Raw genomic sequence first — 17,076 nt, forward strand, 5'->3', positions numbered from 1 at the left:
TTTATTTGTTGAGTGACTGTGCCTTGTGAGAAGCTGTGCTAAGCATATCTTATGCATTCTCATTTAAACCTAATTGTCTTCAAACTTGTATGCTTACTCTTCTTTGGTGTTTTCTTTTTTTTTTTTTTTGGATGGAGTCTTGCTTTGTAGCCCAGGCTGAAGTGCAGTGGTGCGATCTCGGCTCACTGTAACCTCCACCTCTTGGGCTCATGCAATTCTCCTGCCTCAGCCTGCCGAGTAGCTGGGATTACAGGTGCCCACCGCCACACCTGGCTAATTTTTGTATTTTTAATAGAGACGGGGTTTCACCATGTTGGCCGGCTGGTCTTGAACTCCGCCTGCCTCGACCTCGCAAAGTGCTGAGATTACAGGCGTAAGCCACCACGCCTGGCCTGTGCCGCCTTTTGTACAAATTCAAAATCAAGGCCAGGCATGGTGGCTCATACCTGTAATCCCAGCACTTTGGGAGGCTGAGGTGGGTGGCTCACTTGAGGTCAGGAGTTCAAGACCAGCCTGGTCAACATGGTGAAACCCCATCTCTACTAAAAATACAAAAAAATTAGCCAGTCTTGGTGGTACGCGCCTGTGATCTCAGCTACTTGGGAGGCTGAGGCAGGAGAATCACTTGAACCCAGGAGGTGGAGGCTGCAGTGAACAGAGATTGCTCTACTGCACTCCAGCCTGGGCAACAGAGAAAGATTCCACCTAAGAAAAAAAAAAATACAAAATCACAGTCTTATGTAAGTGCTTTAAAATTGTGTGAGGTGCATTGGGAGCATAGGGGAAGGAGCCCTAAATCTATTTGAGAGGGAGAGGAGGAAGGCTTCACAGAGCAGGTAGCAATTGAACCATAACAACTGACTGAAAGTTTCAGACAGAGAAAATATAGCAGAGAAAATAGCCAAGTCATGGAGGGGTGAGATAATGTGGTGTGTTTAATAGTTGAGTATTGATAGTAAAGTGGGAAAAGAGAATATATTTAAAAATGGTTAGGTAGGATTGATCAAATTTAGAGATTGTTTATGAGGTGTGAAGGTCAAAGAGGAGTCCAAGGATACTTACAGGTTTTGGGGTTTATGGTGATACCATTTACTGAGGGGTTACAGCAGGATTTTGGAGGAAGTACTAAGTGCAGTTTGGGGTCTGTTGTGTTTAAAGGGCTTGTGGGATATTCAAGTGGTGAATTGCACAAGGAGGCATTTGCACATAAAAATCTGGGATTTGGAGATTGGAAAGTTATCTACTTGGAGATGTAGGGCTTCCAGATAAAATACAGGATGCCAGCTTAAATTTTACTATCAAATAAACAATGGTAGTTTTTACTATAAGAGTATTGCATGCAGTATTTGGAACACACTTATTCTAAAATAGCATTATTTTCAGCTATAGCTAAAAAGAAGGTTTCCTTTTCCTGTAAGATAGTAGGACAGTTTGCTGAGCGATTTGTAGGTAAGGTGGAAGGGGTTGAAGGATTTTAAGGGAGTTCTTAGTTACTTCTTTTTACCTGGTGAAATTGAAACATCAATGAGCAGGAAAGATGTGGAGTTTGGACTTGTGAGCTATGAAGGTTTAGAAAAGTTACTTTCTGAGGCAAAAGAAACCAGTCAGGGAAATATAACAGAAATATTAGAAAAATTTTAGAAATTGAGTTGATAAGGCAAAGTAATTTTTATTGAATCTGGCCAGGCGTAATGGCTCACGCCTGTAATCCTAGCACTTTGGGAGGCCAAGGCGGGCAGATCACGAGGTCAGGAGATAAAGACCATCCTGGCTAACACGGTGAAACCCCGTCTCTACTAAAAATACAAAAAAATTAGCCAGGTGTGGTGGCGGGCGCCTGTAGTCCCAGCTACTCGGGAGGCTGAGGCAGGAGAATGGCGTGAACCTGGGAGGCAGAGCTTGTAGTGAGCCGAGATTGCCCCACTGCACTCCAGCCTGGGTGACAGAGTGAGACTCCGTCTCAAAAAAAAAAAAAAAATTTTTTTTTGTTGAATCTTAAACACTCATTTTGGTAATTTGAGGATGTATATAATACTTTTAACATCCTCTTCATTTTGCAAGTGTTAGTAAATATTGTTATTTAAGTATAATGTTTAAGAACATGCACTTTGGATTGAATAGACTTACATTCCTTCATTTAGCAAGTATTTATTAAATGCCACAGTTATTAAAATAATAAGTATGAGAACTAGCATTTTGGCTGGGTGCAGTGGTTCACACCTGTACTCCCAGCACTCTGGGAGGCCAAGGCAGGCAGATCACCTGAGGTCAGGAGTTCGAGACCAGCCTGACCAACATGGAGAAACCCTGTCTCTACTAAAACTACAAAATTAGTCAGGCGTGGTGGCGCATGCCTGTAATCCCAGCTACTCGGGAGGCTGAGGGAGGAGAATCACTTGAACCCTGGAGGCCGAGGTTGTGGTGAGCTGAGATCACGCCATTGCACTCCAGCCTGGGCAAGAAGAGCAAAACTCCATCTCAAAAGAAAAAAAAAAAAAAGAACTAGCATTTTGTGTTCGTATCATGCTTACTTTTGACTTTGACTAACTGTAAGATGCCATGCTGTGTACTTTATTTATATTAAGTCATTTGCCCCCTCCCTCCCCATTGGCCCTATGGGTTAGGTAATATTATCTTTATTTTACAGATACATTGAAACTAAGAAGGATTAAATAGCTTGTTTAGGAGCCAAGATCATATGTTTCTGTCTGCTGTTAGAACCCATAGTCATTACTGTTGTGTTGACCGTGTTGGGCGATTGGGTATACAGGGGTGTACAGGGGTGAAAAAAACAGATATTGTCCATAATGGATGTGATCTTTTCAGTCTAATGTGTGTGTAGGGGGAAGGATGAATGTTAGGCATTATTCAAATTATCCAAATAAGTAATGAAATGATTTAGTGCTGTGAGAGAAAGGAGATGGGAGAGATTACTACAACAGGGGAACGTAATTTCAACTGGGCCAGAGTTTGAATTCATTGTAGTAATTACTTTATATTTTCACATATATGATGGTGCTATCTTGGATTTTAGAACAGAGAGACTGGCTGGGTGCGGTGGCTCATGCCTGTAGTCCCAGCACTTTGGGAGGTGGAGGTGGGCCGGTCACCTGAGGTCAGGAGTTCAAGACCAGCCTGACCAACAGGGTGAAACTCTGTCTCTACTAAAAATACAAAAATTAGTTGGGCATGGTGGTGGGTGCCTGTAATCCCAGCGACTCGGGAGGCTGAGGATCACTTGAACCCGGGAGGCAGAGGTTGCAGTGAGCCGAGATGGCGCCATTGCACTCCAGCCTGGGCAACAGAGTGAGACTCCATCTCAAAAACAAGAAAAAGAAGAAGAAGAAAAAAAAAGAACAGAGAGACTGAGTTTGATTCCTATCTGTCCACGTAGTCTCTTTGTGACCTTGGGCAAGTTGCTGAACATCTCTTAGCTTCACTTTCCTCATCTATAAAGAAGGGATATCTTATAGAGAGCACCTCTTTGGGTGCTCAGTACATATCATGGGAAGTGTTGAATTAATGCAGTGATTCCTGGTTTTTGGCATTTAATAGTCTGAAGAAATTTCTAAAGTAACTTTGGAACTAACATAGCTACTCATTTATTTTGCTACGTGTGGGGAGATTAAAAATACAACTGCCATTACCATCAGTGATTCAGAAAAGTAAGACTTTTTTTTAAAACTTTCTGTTTTGAAATATGTAAGGATATTTTAACATTAAAAAGATGGTTATAATTTCAGAATAAAGGACCATTCAAAATAGGCATTTACATTTTAAAAATGTTTCATGATTACATTTTGTTTTAAAACGTTTTAAAGAATGTAGTAAGAATAAATAGGATTTTGTCTGTGATGATTTTATGTATAATGAGCAGATTGCATTGACACTCTTGTATCTTTTCTGCCATTAACAGAAAAGGCAGCTTGTAAGTCTGAAATGATTGAAATCCAAACTCTAAATGATTCAGATTTAGTTTTTCTTTTTTTTTTTTTTGAGACAGAGGCTCGCTCTGTTGCCCAGGCTGGAGTGCAGTGGCACAATCTCAGCTCACTGCAGCGTCCTCCTCCGGGGTTCAGGTGATTCTCCTGCCTCAGCCTTCCTGGTAGCTGGGACTATAGGTGTGAGCCACCACGCTCAGCCATATTTAATTTCATTTATTGCTCCTTTTTGCCAGGTGCGGTGGCACACACCTGTAATCCCAGCACTTTGGTAGGCCAAGGTGGGCAGATCAGTCAGGAGTTTGAGACCAGCCTGGCTAACATAGCAAAACCCCGTCTCTATTGGAAAAAACACAAAAATTCGCCGGGTGTGGTAGTGCAAGCCTGTAGTCCCAGCTACTTGGGAGGCTGAGGCAGGAGAGTCGCTTGAACCCAGGTGGTGGAGGTTACAGTAAGCCAAGATCGCACCATTGCATTCCTGGGTGACAGAATGAGATTCCATCTCAAAAAATAAAAAAATAAAAAATTATTTATTGCCCCCTTTTAAACACACTATCTAAAAAATAGGTAGTGCTCAGCATTTGGAATAATTATGTATTACTCCCATATATCAAAATTACATTTGAAAAGTAGATAAAAGTATTTTAAAAGATTCTCTAATTCTAAAAGATTGTCTTCGTAAAGATTAAATCTAGTCTAATAACTTGTAAATTTTGACTTTTGAGGTGTTTGTGAAGGTATTTATGATTAGACTGTTTAAGAGATTAATAGGGCCGGGTGTGGTGGCTCACGTCTGTAGTTCCAGAACTTTGGGAAGCTGAGGTGGGTGGATCACGAGGTCAGGAGTTTGAGACCAGCCTGGCCAATGTGGTGAAACCCCATCTGTATTAAAAATACAAAAAATAGCTGGGTGTGGTGGCGTATACCTGTAGTCCCAGCTACTTGGGCAGCTGAGACAGAAGAATCACTTGAATCTGGGAGGCAGAGGTTTCAGTGAGCCAAGATCGCGCCACTGCACACTAGCCTGGGTGACAGAGCAAGACTCCATCTCAAAAAAAAAAAAAAAAAAAGATGAATAGGATAGAATAATTTTTTTTTGCTTGAATTTCTAGTTTACTTACATACACTGTATTCATTGCTCTTTTTTCTTTTCTTTTCTTTTTTAAAGGAGTATGGAAGTGCCCAACAGCCAAAAATTCAAGAAAGTGAATTGAAAATTAGTGGTGTGTTTTCAGTTAATGAGAGACCTCTTGGTAAGAAATGGAACTGTATAAGTTAATTACAATTAGTATTTGCTTATTCTGACTTGTAAAATTGAGAGAAAGCATCTTTTCATGTATGTCTTTCTCTTTCTTTAGAGCTGTGGTTTTTCAAACTGAGTAGCTGGTTTTCAGCAGAAAAAAATAAAATAGAATAAGATTATATCAGAATATGATATGTATAGTAAGAAAACGTATTGTTTCATAAAATTTCTGTTTCAGTGATTGAATTGAACACACATCCCCACATTTACAAACATATGTATATGAGAACTGGGTTATAATATTAAATGTATTTCCTACTTTGAGTCATGGTAAAAAAAAAATTGAAACCTCAGTTTTGGAGTGCTTATTGCCTCATTGATACTTATTGCCTCATTGATACTGGATTTCAAGATAGGGAATTTGTCCTAAAAAAGAGAGACTGGGCCGGGTGTGGTGGCTAACACCTGTAATCTCAGCAACTTGGGAGGCTGAGGCAGGTGGATGGCTTTTGCTCAAGAGTTTGAGGCCAGTCTGGGCAACATAGTGAGACCTTATCTCTGCTAAAAATTAAAAAAAAATTAGCTGGGTATGGTGGCGTGTGCCTGTAGTCCCAGCTACTCAAGAGGCTTAGGCGGGAGGATTAGTTAATCCTGGGAGTTTGAGGCTTCAGTGAGCTATGATTGCACCACTGCCTTCCAGCCTGGGTGACAGTGAGACCCTGTCTCAGAAAAAGAGAGAGAGAGAGAGAGAGAGGGAGAAGGAGAGATTGAGACTGTATATGTATTAGTATTGATACTAAAACTTTTTTTATTTTGTTTTGATAGCCCAGCAGTTGAACCCAGGCTTTCAGCTTTCTTTTGCATCATCTGGCCCAAGTGTATTGCTTCCTTCAGTTCCAGCTGTTGCTATTAAGGTTTTTTGTTCTGGTTGTAAAAAAATGCTTTGTAAGGGCCAAACTGCATATCATAAGACAGGATCTACTCAGCTCTTCTGCTCCACACGATGCATCACCAGACATTCTTCACCTGCCTGCCTGCCACCTCCTCCCAAGAAAACCTGCACAAACTGCTCGAAGTATAAAATTCTTAACATCCCTTTTTACTTTACCTTTTTTTAAGTGTGTATATAGTTTAGTTCAAACATGCTGTTGATACTTGAAATCTTTTTAGCATGTATCTGTAGAAATAACTTTTTAGCTAATGGAAGAATTAGCCAATTTAAAAGTTTTGCAACATTAAATAAGTGACTTGGTGTTAGAATAATGATTAAACCAGTTTTCTATCACTTTAGATTTTACTATGGAAATAAATAACAAATAACGTGTGGGAATTGCAGGACTATCCTGTAATCGTAGACACCCACCATTTAAATTTATTTAACAGTTATCTTGAAAGTTATTTGGTATAGCATAATATAATTTCACTCTTTTAATAGTATATGAAAGCTATTTAATTCTTTAAAAAGTAAAAACTCCACATGGTCACAAAAATGTGTTTCTTTCTAATGTCCTTGTGGGGTCATTGTTGCTTTACAATAGTGCTTAGATGCAGAGAGAAGACAAAACAGCAACAAAGTCACATAAATCTTTCCCTGCCTTAGTACATTTGAAGGATTTGGCATGTTTTACCTACACTGTGGTACACTGTGGTAGTGTAATTTGAGGAATACAGTATGTTGTTAGTAGTCACTACGGGCAAAAAATGGTAAGAGCTTGCTTTTAAACTGTGGCTCTATCATTTATCTCTGTGACTTCGGGCTAGATATTTAACTTTCTAAGCCTCCATTTCTCATCAGTAAATAATAGTTGCTTCCTAGGATTTTAATGAGACAGTGTTAGCACATGGCCTAGCGCATAGCAAGTACTTAATAAATGGAATCCTGTTATTAATAATAAAAATTATATCGTGTTACTATTTATAGTTAACATGATAAATATATTAAATTTAGTAAATATAGTATATATGATACATATTACTTTGTATACTTAACATATCACCTGTAGGCCCCTATTTTGTCTTTGGCCATGTTTATGTGCTTTGTGTCTTGACCTAAACTATCTAAAAGTAGATCCTGCTGTATGGAAATTTCCAACTAAAGAGGAGAGAGGATGTTTTTTTTTTCTTTGTTGGCCATGCTGGAGTGCAGTGGCATGATCACTGCTCACCGCAGCCTTGAACTCCCTGGGCTCAGATGATCCTCCCACCTTAGCCTTTCAAGTAGCTGGGACCACAGGTGCACACCACCATGCCCGGCTAGTTTTTGTATTTTTTGTAGAGATGGTTTTGCTATGTTGCCCAGGCTGTTCTCAAACTCCTGGGCTCAAGCAATTAGCCTGCCTCAGCCTCCCAAAGTGCTGGGACTATTGGCATGAGCCATCATACCTGGCCAGGAGAGAGGAATTTTAAAATATTTATATACTCTAAATTAGTTTGTTGCAAAATACCCTTCTAATTAACACTTTTATGTCGTTCTCATGAAACTAATCTGAAGAAGTAAACTTAGTTTTCTATTTTTAGATATTGTTTCAACATACCAAATATCAAAATAAAATTAAATAATTTTAAAGAACATAACACAACTTACACATCCAAATGCCTATTGTTTTCTTAAAAGTAGTCACCCCTGTCAGTGACTTTTTAGCATAAGATTAGGAGACAGATTCTTATCTTTTCAGCATGCATTTGAGTTTTACAAATTTTCAAAGGTACTTGATACCTTAATCAGGCTAATATAGTAGCTAATTAAATTGAGTCATACTGTTAAAACATGAGATTTATAAAATTAAAAGTTAAATAGTCTAAAGGTTTATCTTAAGTTTTATCTTAAAAAAATTAGAAAAATGTTTGAGCTATGTTATTGTTGGTTTTTCTAAGGTAAATGTTATGGTATAACACTCATTTGAGTGTGTAAAGTTCAGAGTACATTTATAATTTATGTGCACAGATTTTCATTATAAAATTACTGTCTTTGAGTTACATATTTTTACTTACTATTTTTTTACTTATTTTGCCACTGGCAGATTCACCTTATTAAGTGAAACTCTTTATTGCTCTGTTTTCAGTAGAAAAATCACTTTTCAAAATTAATACTTCATCTGTATATTATAAGCATATTCTTTTGGTTTCCAAGATTTGCTGTCGTATTTTTACAGTTGAGTTTTAAAGAATTAAAATAATTTTTGTTGTTGTTATTTTCTCATGGTTTACCATTGAATACACCTGTATAATAAAGGTGCTGGATGGGAGGCAGGATAGTGGAATAATTAATTCCATAGACTAGAATCAGACTACCTGGATTTGTATTTCAGCTTTACTGCCTACTAGCAATATGATTTTGACAAGCTGTTTAACCTCTGATTCAGTTTCCTCATCTGTAAAGTGGCAGTTGCAATAATACTTAACCTCATAGTAGTTTGGGGATTTTTTTTTTTTTTTGAAACAGGATTTCACTCTGTCACCCAGGCTGGAGTGCAGTTGCGTGATCTCACCTCACCGCAGCCTCTACTTCCTGGGCTCAAGCAGTCCTCCCAGCTCAGCATCCTGAGTAACTGAGACCATGGGCATAAGCCAGCATGCCCTGCTAATTAAAAAAAAGTTTTTGTAGAGATTGGGTCTTGCTGTGTTGCCCAGGCTGGAGTGCAGTGGCATGATCACGGCTCATTGGAGCTTTGAACTCCCCGGCCTCAAGCAGTTCTTCTGCCTTGGCCTCCCAAAGTGCTAGGATTATGGGGGTAAGCCACTGCACTCTGTCATTTTTGTGGTATTTAAATTGGATAATTTGAGTAAAGAGAATAATGCTTGGCACATAGTAATTACTCAACACACTTATTGTAGTATATATTATAGCCATTATTATATACTTTGCCATTTACTTTGTGGCCTGCACTAGTGTTTATAATTAGTGACTATTTCCTTTAGTTTTTATACTTGTCAGAAGAATGGCAATTCTTAGCCTCTGTTTTACCAGGATATTGCTATTTGTGCTTATTGCAATAATTAGCTTTTACAAATTGGCTCTAGGAATCTCACAGAACCACTCAATTATTTTTGTTCTTCCTATCTTGTTCTTGTTTCCATCTGTCCTCTGATACAAAGCCCTAACAGCCCTTTTATCATATGTTTCTTTGATTTTTTCTGTTATAGCTAAATATTATATATCATGCTTATTTTTTGTATTCTGGTAGCTCATTTGTTTCTCAAAATCTTGCACTTTTAAAACATTTCGTTTATTGTCTTGGCTGGACGCGGTGGCTTGTGCCTGTAATCCCAACACTTTGGGAGGCTGAGGCAGGCGGATCATGAGGTCAGGAGTTTGAGACCAGCCTGGCCAATATGGCGAAACCCTGTCTCTACTAAAAATACAAAAATTAGCCTGGCATGGTAGCATGGGCCTGTGTCCCAGCTACTCGGGCAGGAGGCTGAGACAGGAGAATCGCTTGAACCCAGGAGGTGGAGGTTGCAGTGAGCCAAGATTGTGCCACCGCACTCCAGCCTGGGCAGCAGAGTGAGACTCTGTCTCACAAAAAAAAAAAGAAAAAAAAAAATTCGTTTATTGTCTCGTTTCAGTTCTACTTTGGGCAGCCTCTGGCTAGTAAGAGAACCAGTGTCTTGTGGTCTGGAGTTGTGGGATGGACACTGACTGGTCCCATTGGCTACAGCAGATGAAACTTGGTTGGGGCTGGAAGCCTTCCTGTTTTTGTCTTCAGCATCTGGCTGGCTGTATATATATATATATATATATGTGTGTGTGTGTGTGTGTGTGTATATATATATATATTTTTTTTTTTTAAGATGGTGTCTAGCTCTGTTGCCCAGGCTGGAGTGCAGTGGCACAATCTCGGCTCACTGCAACCTCCGCCTCCCGGGTTCAGGCGATTCTCCTGCCTCAGCCTCCCGAGTAGCTGGGATTACAGGCACCCACTACCACACCCAGCTAACTTTTGTATTTTTAGTAGAGATGGGGTTTCACTGTGTTGGCCAGGCTGGTCTTGAACTCCTGACCTCATGATCCACCCACCTCGGCCTCCCAAAGTGCTGGGATTACAAGCGTGAGCCACCATGCCCAGCCCTGGCTGGTTATATTTTAAATACAATTCGCTCTTGACAAATTTATGAATTAGGTATTATAAACCCCATTTTATACATGAGGAAATTAAGATAGTAATTACATCATTCATTGTCACTCACCTGATAAATAGCAGAACTCATCATCACACCAAGGTTTGCAGACACCTTATCCTTTTTCTACCATACAATACCTGCCCTTAGTAAGTGTTATTTCAGCTCACAAAGAGGAGGAAGTTACAATTGTGAAGAATGCATTTCATTTTTACCTTTGTTATTTATTTTTAGAGACATTTTAAATCCTAAGGATGTGATCACAACTCGCCTTGAGAATTCCTCTCCTAGCAAAGATTTCTGTAGCCAATCATGCTTGTCGTCTTACGAGCTAAAGAAAAAACCTGTTGTTACCATATATACCAAAACCATTTCAACTAAGTGCAGTATGTGTCAGAAGAATGCTGATGTAAGTTATTTTACTTTTATTGGGATTCTGCTCAAAGAGATTTTTTTTAGCTGGCTCTGCTTATTTTGTGTATGTGTGTGTGTGTTTATTTCCTAGACTCGATTTGAAGTTAAATATCAAAATGTGGTACATGGTCTTTGTAGTGATGCCTGTTTTTCAAAATTTCACTCTACAAACAACCTCACCATGAACTGTTGTGAGAACTGTGGGAGCTATTGCTATAGTAGCTCTGGTCCTTGCCAATCCCAGAAGGTTTTTAGTTCAACAAGTGTCACGGCATACAAGCAGGTATGAATATCTATTTGTTGCATGTAGTTAGGCCCACTCCTTCTGATTTGGCTGCACAGGGAAGAACTACAAAATGAGAGTGAGCTCCTTCCATTAGTCCATCCTGATATGTGATTTCCCCTCCAGAAAATGAGATAGATTCTGATAGTGTGAGGGATGATTGTGGTGGTAAGTTGATATAGGTAAAATAAGTCCCTTTTTTAAGGCTCCCTTCATAGCTAATAATTCACAAATGCGATTTCTTTTCTTTTCTTTTCTTTTTTTTTAATCAAGATGGGGTTTTGCCATGTTGCTCAGGCCGGTCTTGAACTCCTGAGCTCAAGCCATCCACCCACCTCAACCTCCCAAAGTGCCGGGATTACAGGCGTGAGTAACCACGTCCCGGCCTCAAATGTAATTTCATGATTTTCTTTGAGCATGAAATATTTTGTGATGTATTGATAGCAAGAAAACCATATTATAAATAAGCCATAAGCAAGAGTTAAGATGATAAAATCAGTGAATCTAAACAAAGCTTGTCTTTTTCATTTTAAAATGTGTTTGGGAATGAATTGTAATTATTTGATCAACACTGTCTTATGAGAATACGTCAAGTAATTTTATTTATTGTAATGAATAATGCAGTAAGCTTGTTACTAAATATATCACCTTGTGTCAATTTAATTATTACTGATTTGTGGTTTTAAAAAGTTTTTCTTGAAGATGTAAAGATGTATCTTGTAAATGATAATTAAACATTTTTTTCAGTTAGCAAGTTTGATTTGTTACTTCCTCTGAGCAGTTGGTAATGGACATATGGACATTCATCACTGAAGATAATCTCTTTTTTTAAGAATTGCCATTTTTGGCAGTCTGGTTACTACTTTCACAGGAAAAGAATCCATGTTATTTTATATATGATCCCAAAATGAGTTCCATTTCTAATTTTGTTACTAGTATTGTGCTCTGTCTTTTTACTAGGAAGATTATGTAGTGAAACCCCAGAATTTATATTTTCTTACGATTTCCTTTCATATTGAGAGACCTTATAATGTGTCACTGACAGGGTAGTGTAGTGGTTAGGAGCCTGAACTTTGGAGCCTGATGAAATGAGTTTAATTTCCTACTACTTCTGCTCATCTGTTAATTTAATTAAAGTTAATTTGAACTTTTTGTTAATGTAATTTTTGAGAGCACCTCACTCTGTCCTTGAAAGGATTCTGTGACACACTATATATCAGTTGCTTAGCCTGGGGCCTGGCTCTTGATAAGCATTCAGTAAGTTATAGTATTGGTTATGTAAATGGTAGCTATTTTTATTATTTCTTAAAACATGAATAAACATAAGCAGATTTTATTATGAAACTCAGCTTGAAAAATAGGTAGTTCTGTAGGATCTCTATTAATATACATTAAGTATCATTTCTATCTCCTGCTGAAGAATCTCACAAATTAAGTAACCTTAAAGGTGGTAGACTCTTCTAGATTGATGTACAAGACTATACCGAGAATGGCCCTTTGGTTTATGGATTCGCTGGTCTTCTCTGGTTATTGGTGGTGAAAAAGTATGTAATGACTACCTAATTCATTACTTGTGTTTGAATTAATATGTTTTGTTTGCTAAGATCTCTGAGTAGTTACTAATTTTCTTCAGTTTCTATTTTATTACTGTCTGGAAGAACTTATTTTCCCACCTCCCAATAGTGTGGTTTCATCATCATGCTCAAATATTTCAACCAAGAGCTGTGGTTGTAGGTGGCTTTTCTTTTTACTTTTTTGAACAATATGTAAATATGTATGCTTGTACTAAGTATCTAATGTTCTTTTATTTTAATAGAATTCAGCCCAGATTCCTCCATATGCCCTGGGGAAGTCATTGAGGCCCTCAGCTGAAATGATTGAGACTACAAATGATTCAGGAAAAACAGAGCTTTTCTGCTCTATTAATTGCTTATCTGCTTACAGAGTTAAGACTGTTACTTCTTCAGGTAATGTTTAAATTTGATAAATTTATAGATTTAATAACTATTGAAGAAAAATGTAACTGCTTTTCTTTGATTTTGTTACAAGCTAAATTTATCTAGTTAGTTAAATAAAGACCCAAGATTGACTTTTAAATAACTGACTTGTATGTGAAAATAGTTTTTCACCGATTTTCTTGATTGCAATATATACAGTATTTTATAGTTTCATATGTGAGAAGAAAGAAAAAACACTTAAAATTTCCAAGTTAGTTTTTGACACTTAAAATTTCCAAGTTAGTTTTTGTCTAAGTGGGACTTAATAGAGGTTAGTTGTAGTTAGATTTCAGATTTCTGTAAAGTTCTTTGATTTTTTTGGTATATTGTTGATTATTTAATTTTTTCATTCTCCCAATAGATTTTTGTATTGTTTGTTCATTGGTATAACTTAATCATTGTTTTTTATTTTTTGTCACCAAGGTGTCCAGGTTTCATGTCATAGTTGTAAAACCTCAGCAATCCCTCAGTATCACCTAGCCATGTCAAATGGAACTATATACAGCTTCTGCAGCTCCAGTTGTGTGGTCGCTTTCCAGGTATGATCTAAGGTAGCACATCATGCATGTGATTCTCTTAGGCATTGATCTGTGGCACAGTGTTAACTGCTGAAGTCCTGTTCTTATGAAAATTTAAATTCGAATTAAAAAGAAAAAATTTGTTTTGTTTCATCCAGGGTCCCAACCAGGTCATTTCTATAAAATATCTGAACCCAGATATTGGGTCTTAGCAATTTCTACTTTATTTAGGATCCTTGCCTAAACTGTCATTCCCTCCCACTTTCTCCCTTGGGTCTCTCCCCTTCACAAAGATGGAAGCTAGGATTATGGTTTGGGTAGGTGGTATGGTGAAGAACAGTAGCCTGATGGGATTCACATGCCCCTTCCTCTCTCATCCTGGGTCAGATACCTAGTGACTCCTGGCATGGAATTGTAAGCATCCACTTGTCCCATTTTCTCCTCCCTCTCTGCAATACACACACAGAGTAAAGTTTAGTAATCTCCGGGGTAGGAACATGCCTGATGCAGTATCCCTGGCATTAGGGAGAAAGAGACTGTTGGTGGCTGTTGTATCTTAATAGCCATCAGAAGCTGGTTGATAATGGGAGTGCAGGTAGGGGGAAGTTTTGGGGGGAAGGAGAAGCCTGCTCTAATTTATTAGAGGCATACATTAGAGGTCTTTGTCAGGAAAGCCTGAATTCCAGTCCTTGACCTTTTAATGTTGTATTTCTCAGTCCTTTTATTGTGGAAGTATGCCATTTAAACTCTTCCGGTGACATAGAAAATTTTAAAAAATGTTTGTGGGGGACTTGATTTATTAAAGTGAGGAAATGAAAAGTACCAAGTTATCTTATTTCTCACTTGATAAAATCTTTACCTTATTTGTTTTCATTCAGAATGTATTTAACAAGCCAAAAGGAACAAACTCTTCAGCGGTGCCCCTGTCTCAGGGCCAAGTGGTTGTAAGCCTGCCCTCCTCCAGGTCAGCAGTGTCAACAGGAGGAGGTAACACCTCTGCCGTTTCCCCCAGTTCCATCCGTGGCTCTGCTGCAGCCAGCCTCCAACCTCTTGCTGAACAATCCCAGCAAGTTGCTTTAACCCATACAGTTGTTAAACTCAAGTGTCAGCACTGTAATCATCTGTTTGCCACAAAACCAGAACTTCTTTTCTACAAGGTAAAGAGAGATCATGAAAGGGATTGAATATAAACTTATCCAGTAGAAACACTTTTGTGTTTTCAATTTTGAACAACTCAATTTGCTTTGACATGAAAAGGACTTCTTAAAGATAAAGCAACTGTTTAGTTAGCTCTTAATGACTCTTGCTTTTCTGCAGGGTAGAATGTTTCTGTTTTGTGGCAAGAATTGCTCTGATGAATACAAGAAGAAATATAAAGTTGTGGCAATGTGTGACTATTGTAAACTGCAGAAAATTATAAAGGAGACTGTGCGATTCTCAGGGGTTGACAAGCCATTCTGTAGTGAAGGTAAAGACAAAGTTGGTTTATCCACAGTGCATGGGTTGTTATAATTCATGATGACTTGGGCAATTAAGCCACAATTAGTTTTCACATTCTTTTTGTCTTATGAGGTATAATTAGAAGTATTTTGGAGGCCTGGCACGGTGGCTCACGCCTGTAATCCCAGCACTTCAGGAGGCTGGGGCGGGTGGATCACTTGAGGTTGGGAGTTCAAGACCAGCCTGACCAACATGGTGAAACCCCATTAAAAAACCCCATCTCTATACAAAATTAGCCGGGCATGGTGTCGCACGCCTGTAATCCTAACTACTTCGCAGCCTGAGGCAGGAGAATTGCTTGAACCTCAGAGGCAGAGGTTGCAGTGAGCCGGTATCACGCCATTGCACTCTAGCTTGGGCGACAAGAGTGAAACACTGTCTCAAAAAAAAAAGTTTTTTTGAATTGTGTTTACAGTTAATTCACTTTAAAGTCAATCTTTTTATTTATTATTTTTATTTATTTATTTTTTTGAGACAAGGTCTTGCCCTGTCACTCAGGCTGGAGTGTGGTGGCATGATCTTGGCTTACTGCTATCTCTGCCTCCCTGGTTTAAGGGATCCTCCCACTTCAGCCTCCCAAGTAGCTGAAGCTACAAGAGCATGCCACCATGCCTGGCTAATTTTTTTTATTTTTTGTAAAGACGGGGTTTCACCATGTTGTCCAGCATGGTCTTGAATTCCTGAGTTCAGGTGATACTCCCGCCTCGGCCTCCCAAAGTGCTGGGATTACAGGCTTGAGCGACTGTGCATGGACGAAAGTCAGTCTTTTTAAATGTTGCAATAATTGCAATAAAAAACTGTAAAAATGATTAGATCAGTGGTATTAATAAAGAAAATCTCTTCATAAGTTTAGCTATGACATCAGAGATCTTTTTGTTCTTGCACTCATTTGTAAAGAAGAGCTTAAATAGTTGCTGCTTCTTGGCTTAAAAAACTTTTATACCTCTGATGTTTCTGAATATAAACGGCCTAATATTTAGAGTATATTTAAAAGGTGGGGGCCACGCGCAGTGGCTCACGCCTGTAATCCCAGCATTTTGGGAGGCTGAGGTGAGCCAGATCACCTGAGGTCAGGAGTTCTAGAACAGCCTGGCCAACATGGCGAAACGCTGTCTCTACTAAAAATATAAAAATTAGCTGGGCGTAGTGGCAGGCGCCTGTAATCCCAGCTACTCTACTCGGGAGGCTGAGGCAGGAGAATCACTTGAACCCGGGAGGTGGAGGTTGTAGTGAGCTGAGATCGTGCCACTGCCCTCCAGCCTGGGCAAAATGAGTGAGACTCTGTCTCAAAAAATAAAATAAAATGAAATAAAAGGTGGTATAAGTTTGGTTTGTGAATATAGAGACTGTCCTGTAATCTAGAGGCAAATAATTGTGTAAGTATTAGAAATTTTCTTAAAGTTTTATATCTGAGACCACAGAAACTTCTTATACCTCCTCAGTTAGTGTAAATTTGATCTTTCTTCCTTTCATCCCTCTGATCCTCAGTTTGCAAATTCCTATCTGCCCGTGACTTTGGAGAACGATGGGGGAACTACTGTAAGATGTGCAGCTATTGTTCACAGACATCCCCAAATTTGGTAGAAAACCGATTGGAGGGCAAGTTAGAAGAGTTTTGTTGTGAAGATTGTATGTCCAAATTTACGGTTCTGTTTTATCAGGTAAAGGTGATAATATATTTTTTTTGGCTTTCTGAAATCAGTGCAAATTGTTTTCTATTTAAAATATATTCAACTTACGTCAAGAAAAATTTGGTGTTTAGCACTGAATAAAATAAGTTATGGACTATAACAAAAATTCAGTTGAATATAAACATGAAATCTTTGGGATAAAAAGTATAGGATTTCTGCAGACTTTGTTGTTGATTGGATATGTTCCTTTTATTTTTGCCTTCTTATAAGGCACATTGCCCTTATTTGACTTCTTTTAGGTTAGAACTTCACATAATGTTGCCTCAAGTGGCTCTCTCATTCAGGTTACTCTGAGGAATTTGAAGTCAGACCTTGTCTACTTCATAGGTCAAAGGACAATAGCTGGCAACCATTCCTACCTCATTTTAAAA

General features: G+C 38.6%; 1 protein-coding gene across 2 annotated transcripts in view; it reads left to right on the forward strand.

Moving 5' to 3' along the window:
• ZMYM6 (zinc finger, MYM-type 6) overlaps window positions 1-17,076 on the forward strand; it is a 49,311-nt gene that overhangs the window by 6,640 nt on the left and 25,595 nt on the right. For both annotated transcript variants that reach the window (XM_011955359.1, XM_011955360.1), the window contains 9 exons: window positions 5,110-5,194; window positions 6,010-6,259; window positions 10,537-10,711; window positions 10,808-10,999; window positions 12,816-12,966; window positions 13,420-13,535; window positions 14,393-14,671; window positions 14,832-14,982; window positions 16,503-16,675. In XM_011955359.1, the coding sequence (XP_011810749.1) occupies window positions 5,110-5,194; window positions 6,010-6,259; window positions 10,537-10,711; window positions 10,808-10,999; window positions 12,816-12,966; window positions 13,420-13,535; window positions 14,393-14,671; window positions 14,832-14,982; window positions 16,503-16,675 (1,572 nt within the window). The remainder of the gene's footprint in view (window positions 1-5,109; window positions 5,195-6,009; window positions 6,260-10,536; window positions 10,712-10,807; window positions 11,000-12,815; window positions 12,967-13,419; window positions 13,536-14,392; window positions 14,672-14,831; window positions 14,983-16,502; window positions 16,676-17,076) is intronic.

The sequence above is a fragment of the Colobus angolensis genome, unplaced genomic scaffold, assembly GCF_000951035.1.
Source record: "Colobus angolensis palliatus isolate OR3802 unplaced genomic scaffold, Cang.pa_1.0 Scaffold4, whole genome shotgun sequence".
In the NCBI taxonomy this organism is placed as follows: Eukaryota; Metazoa; Chordata; class Mammalia; order Primates; family Cercopithecidae; genus Colobus; species Colobus angolensis.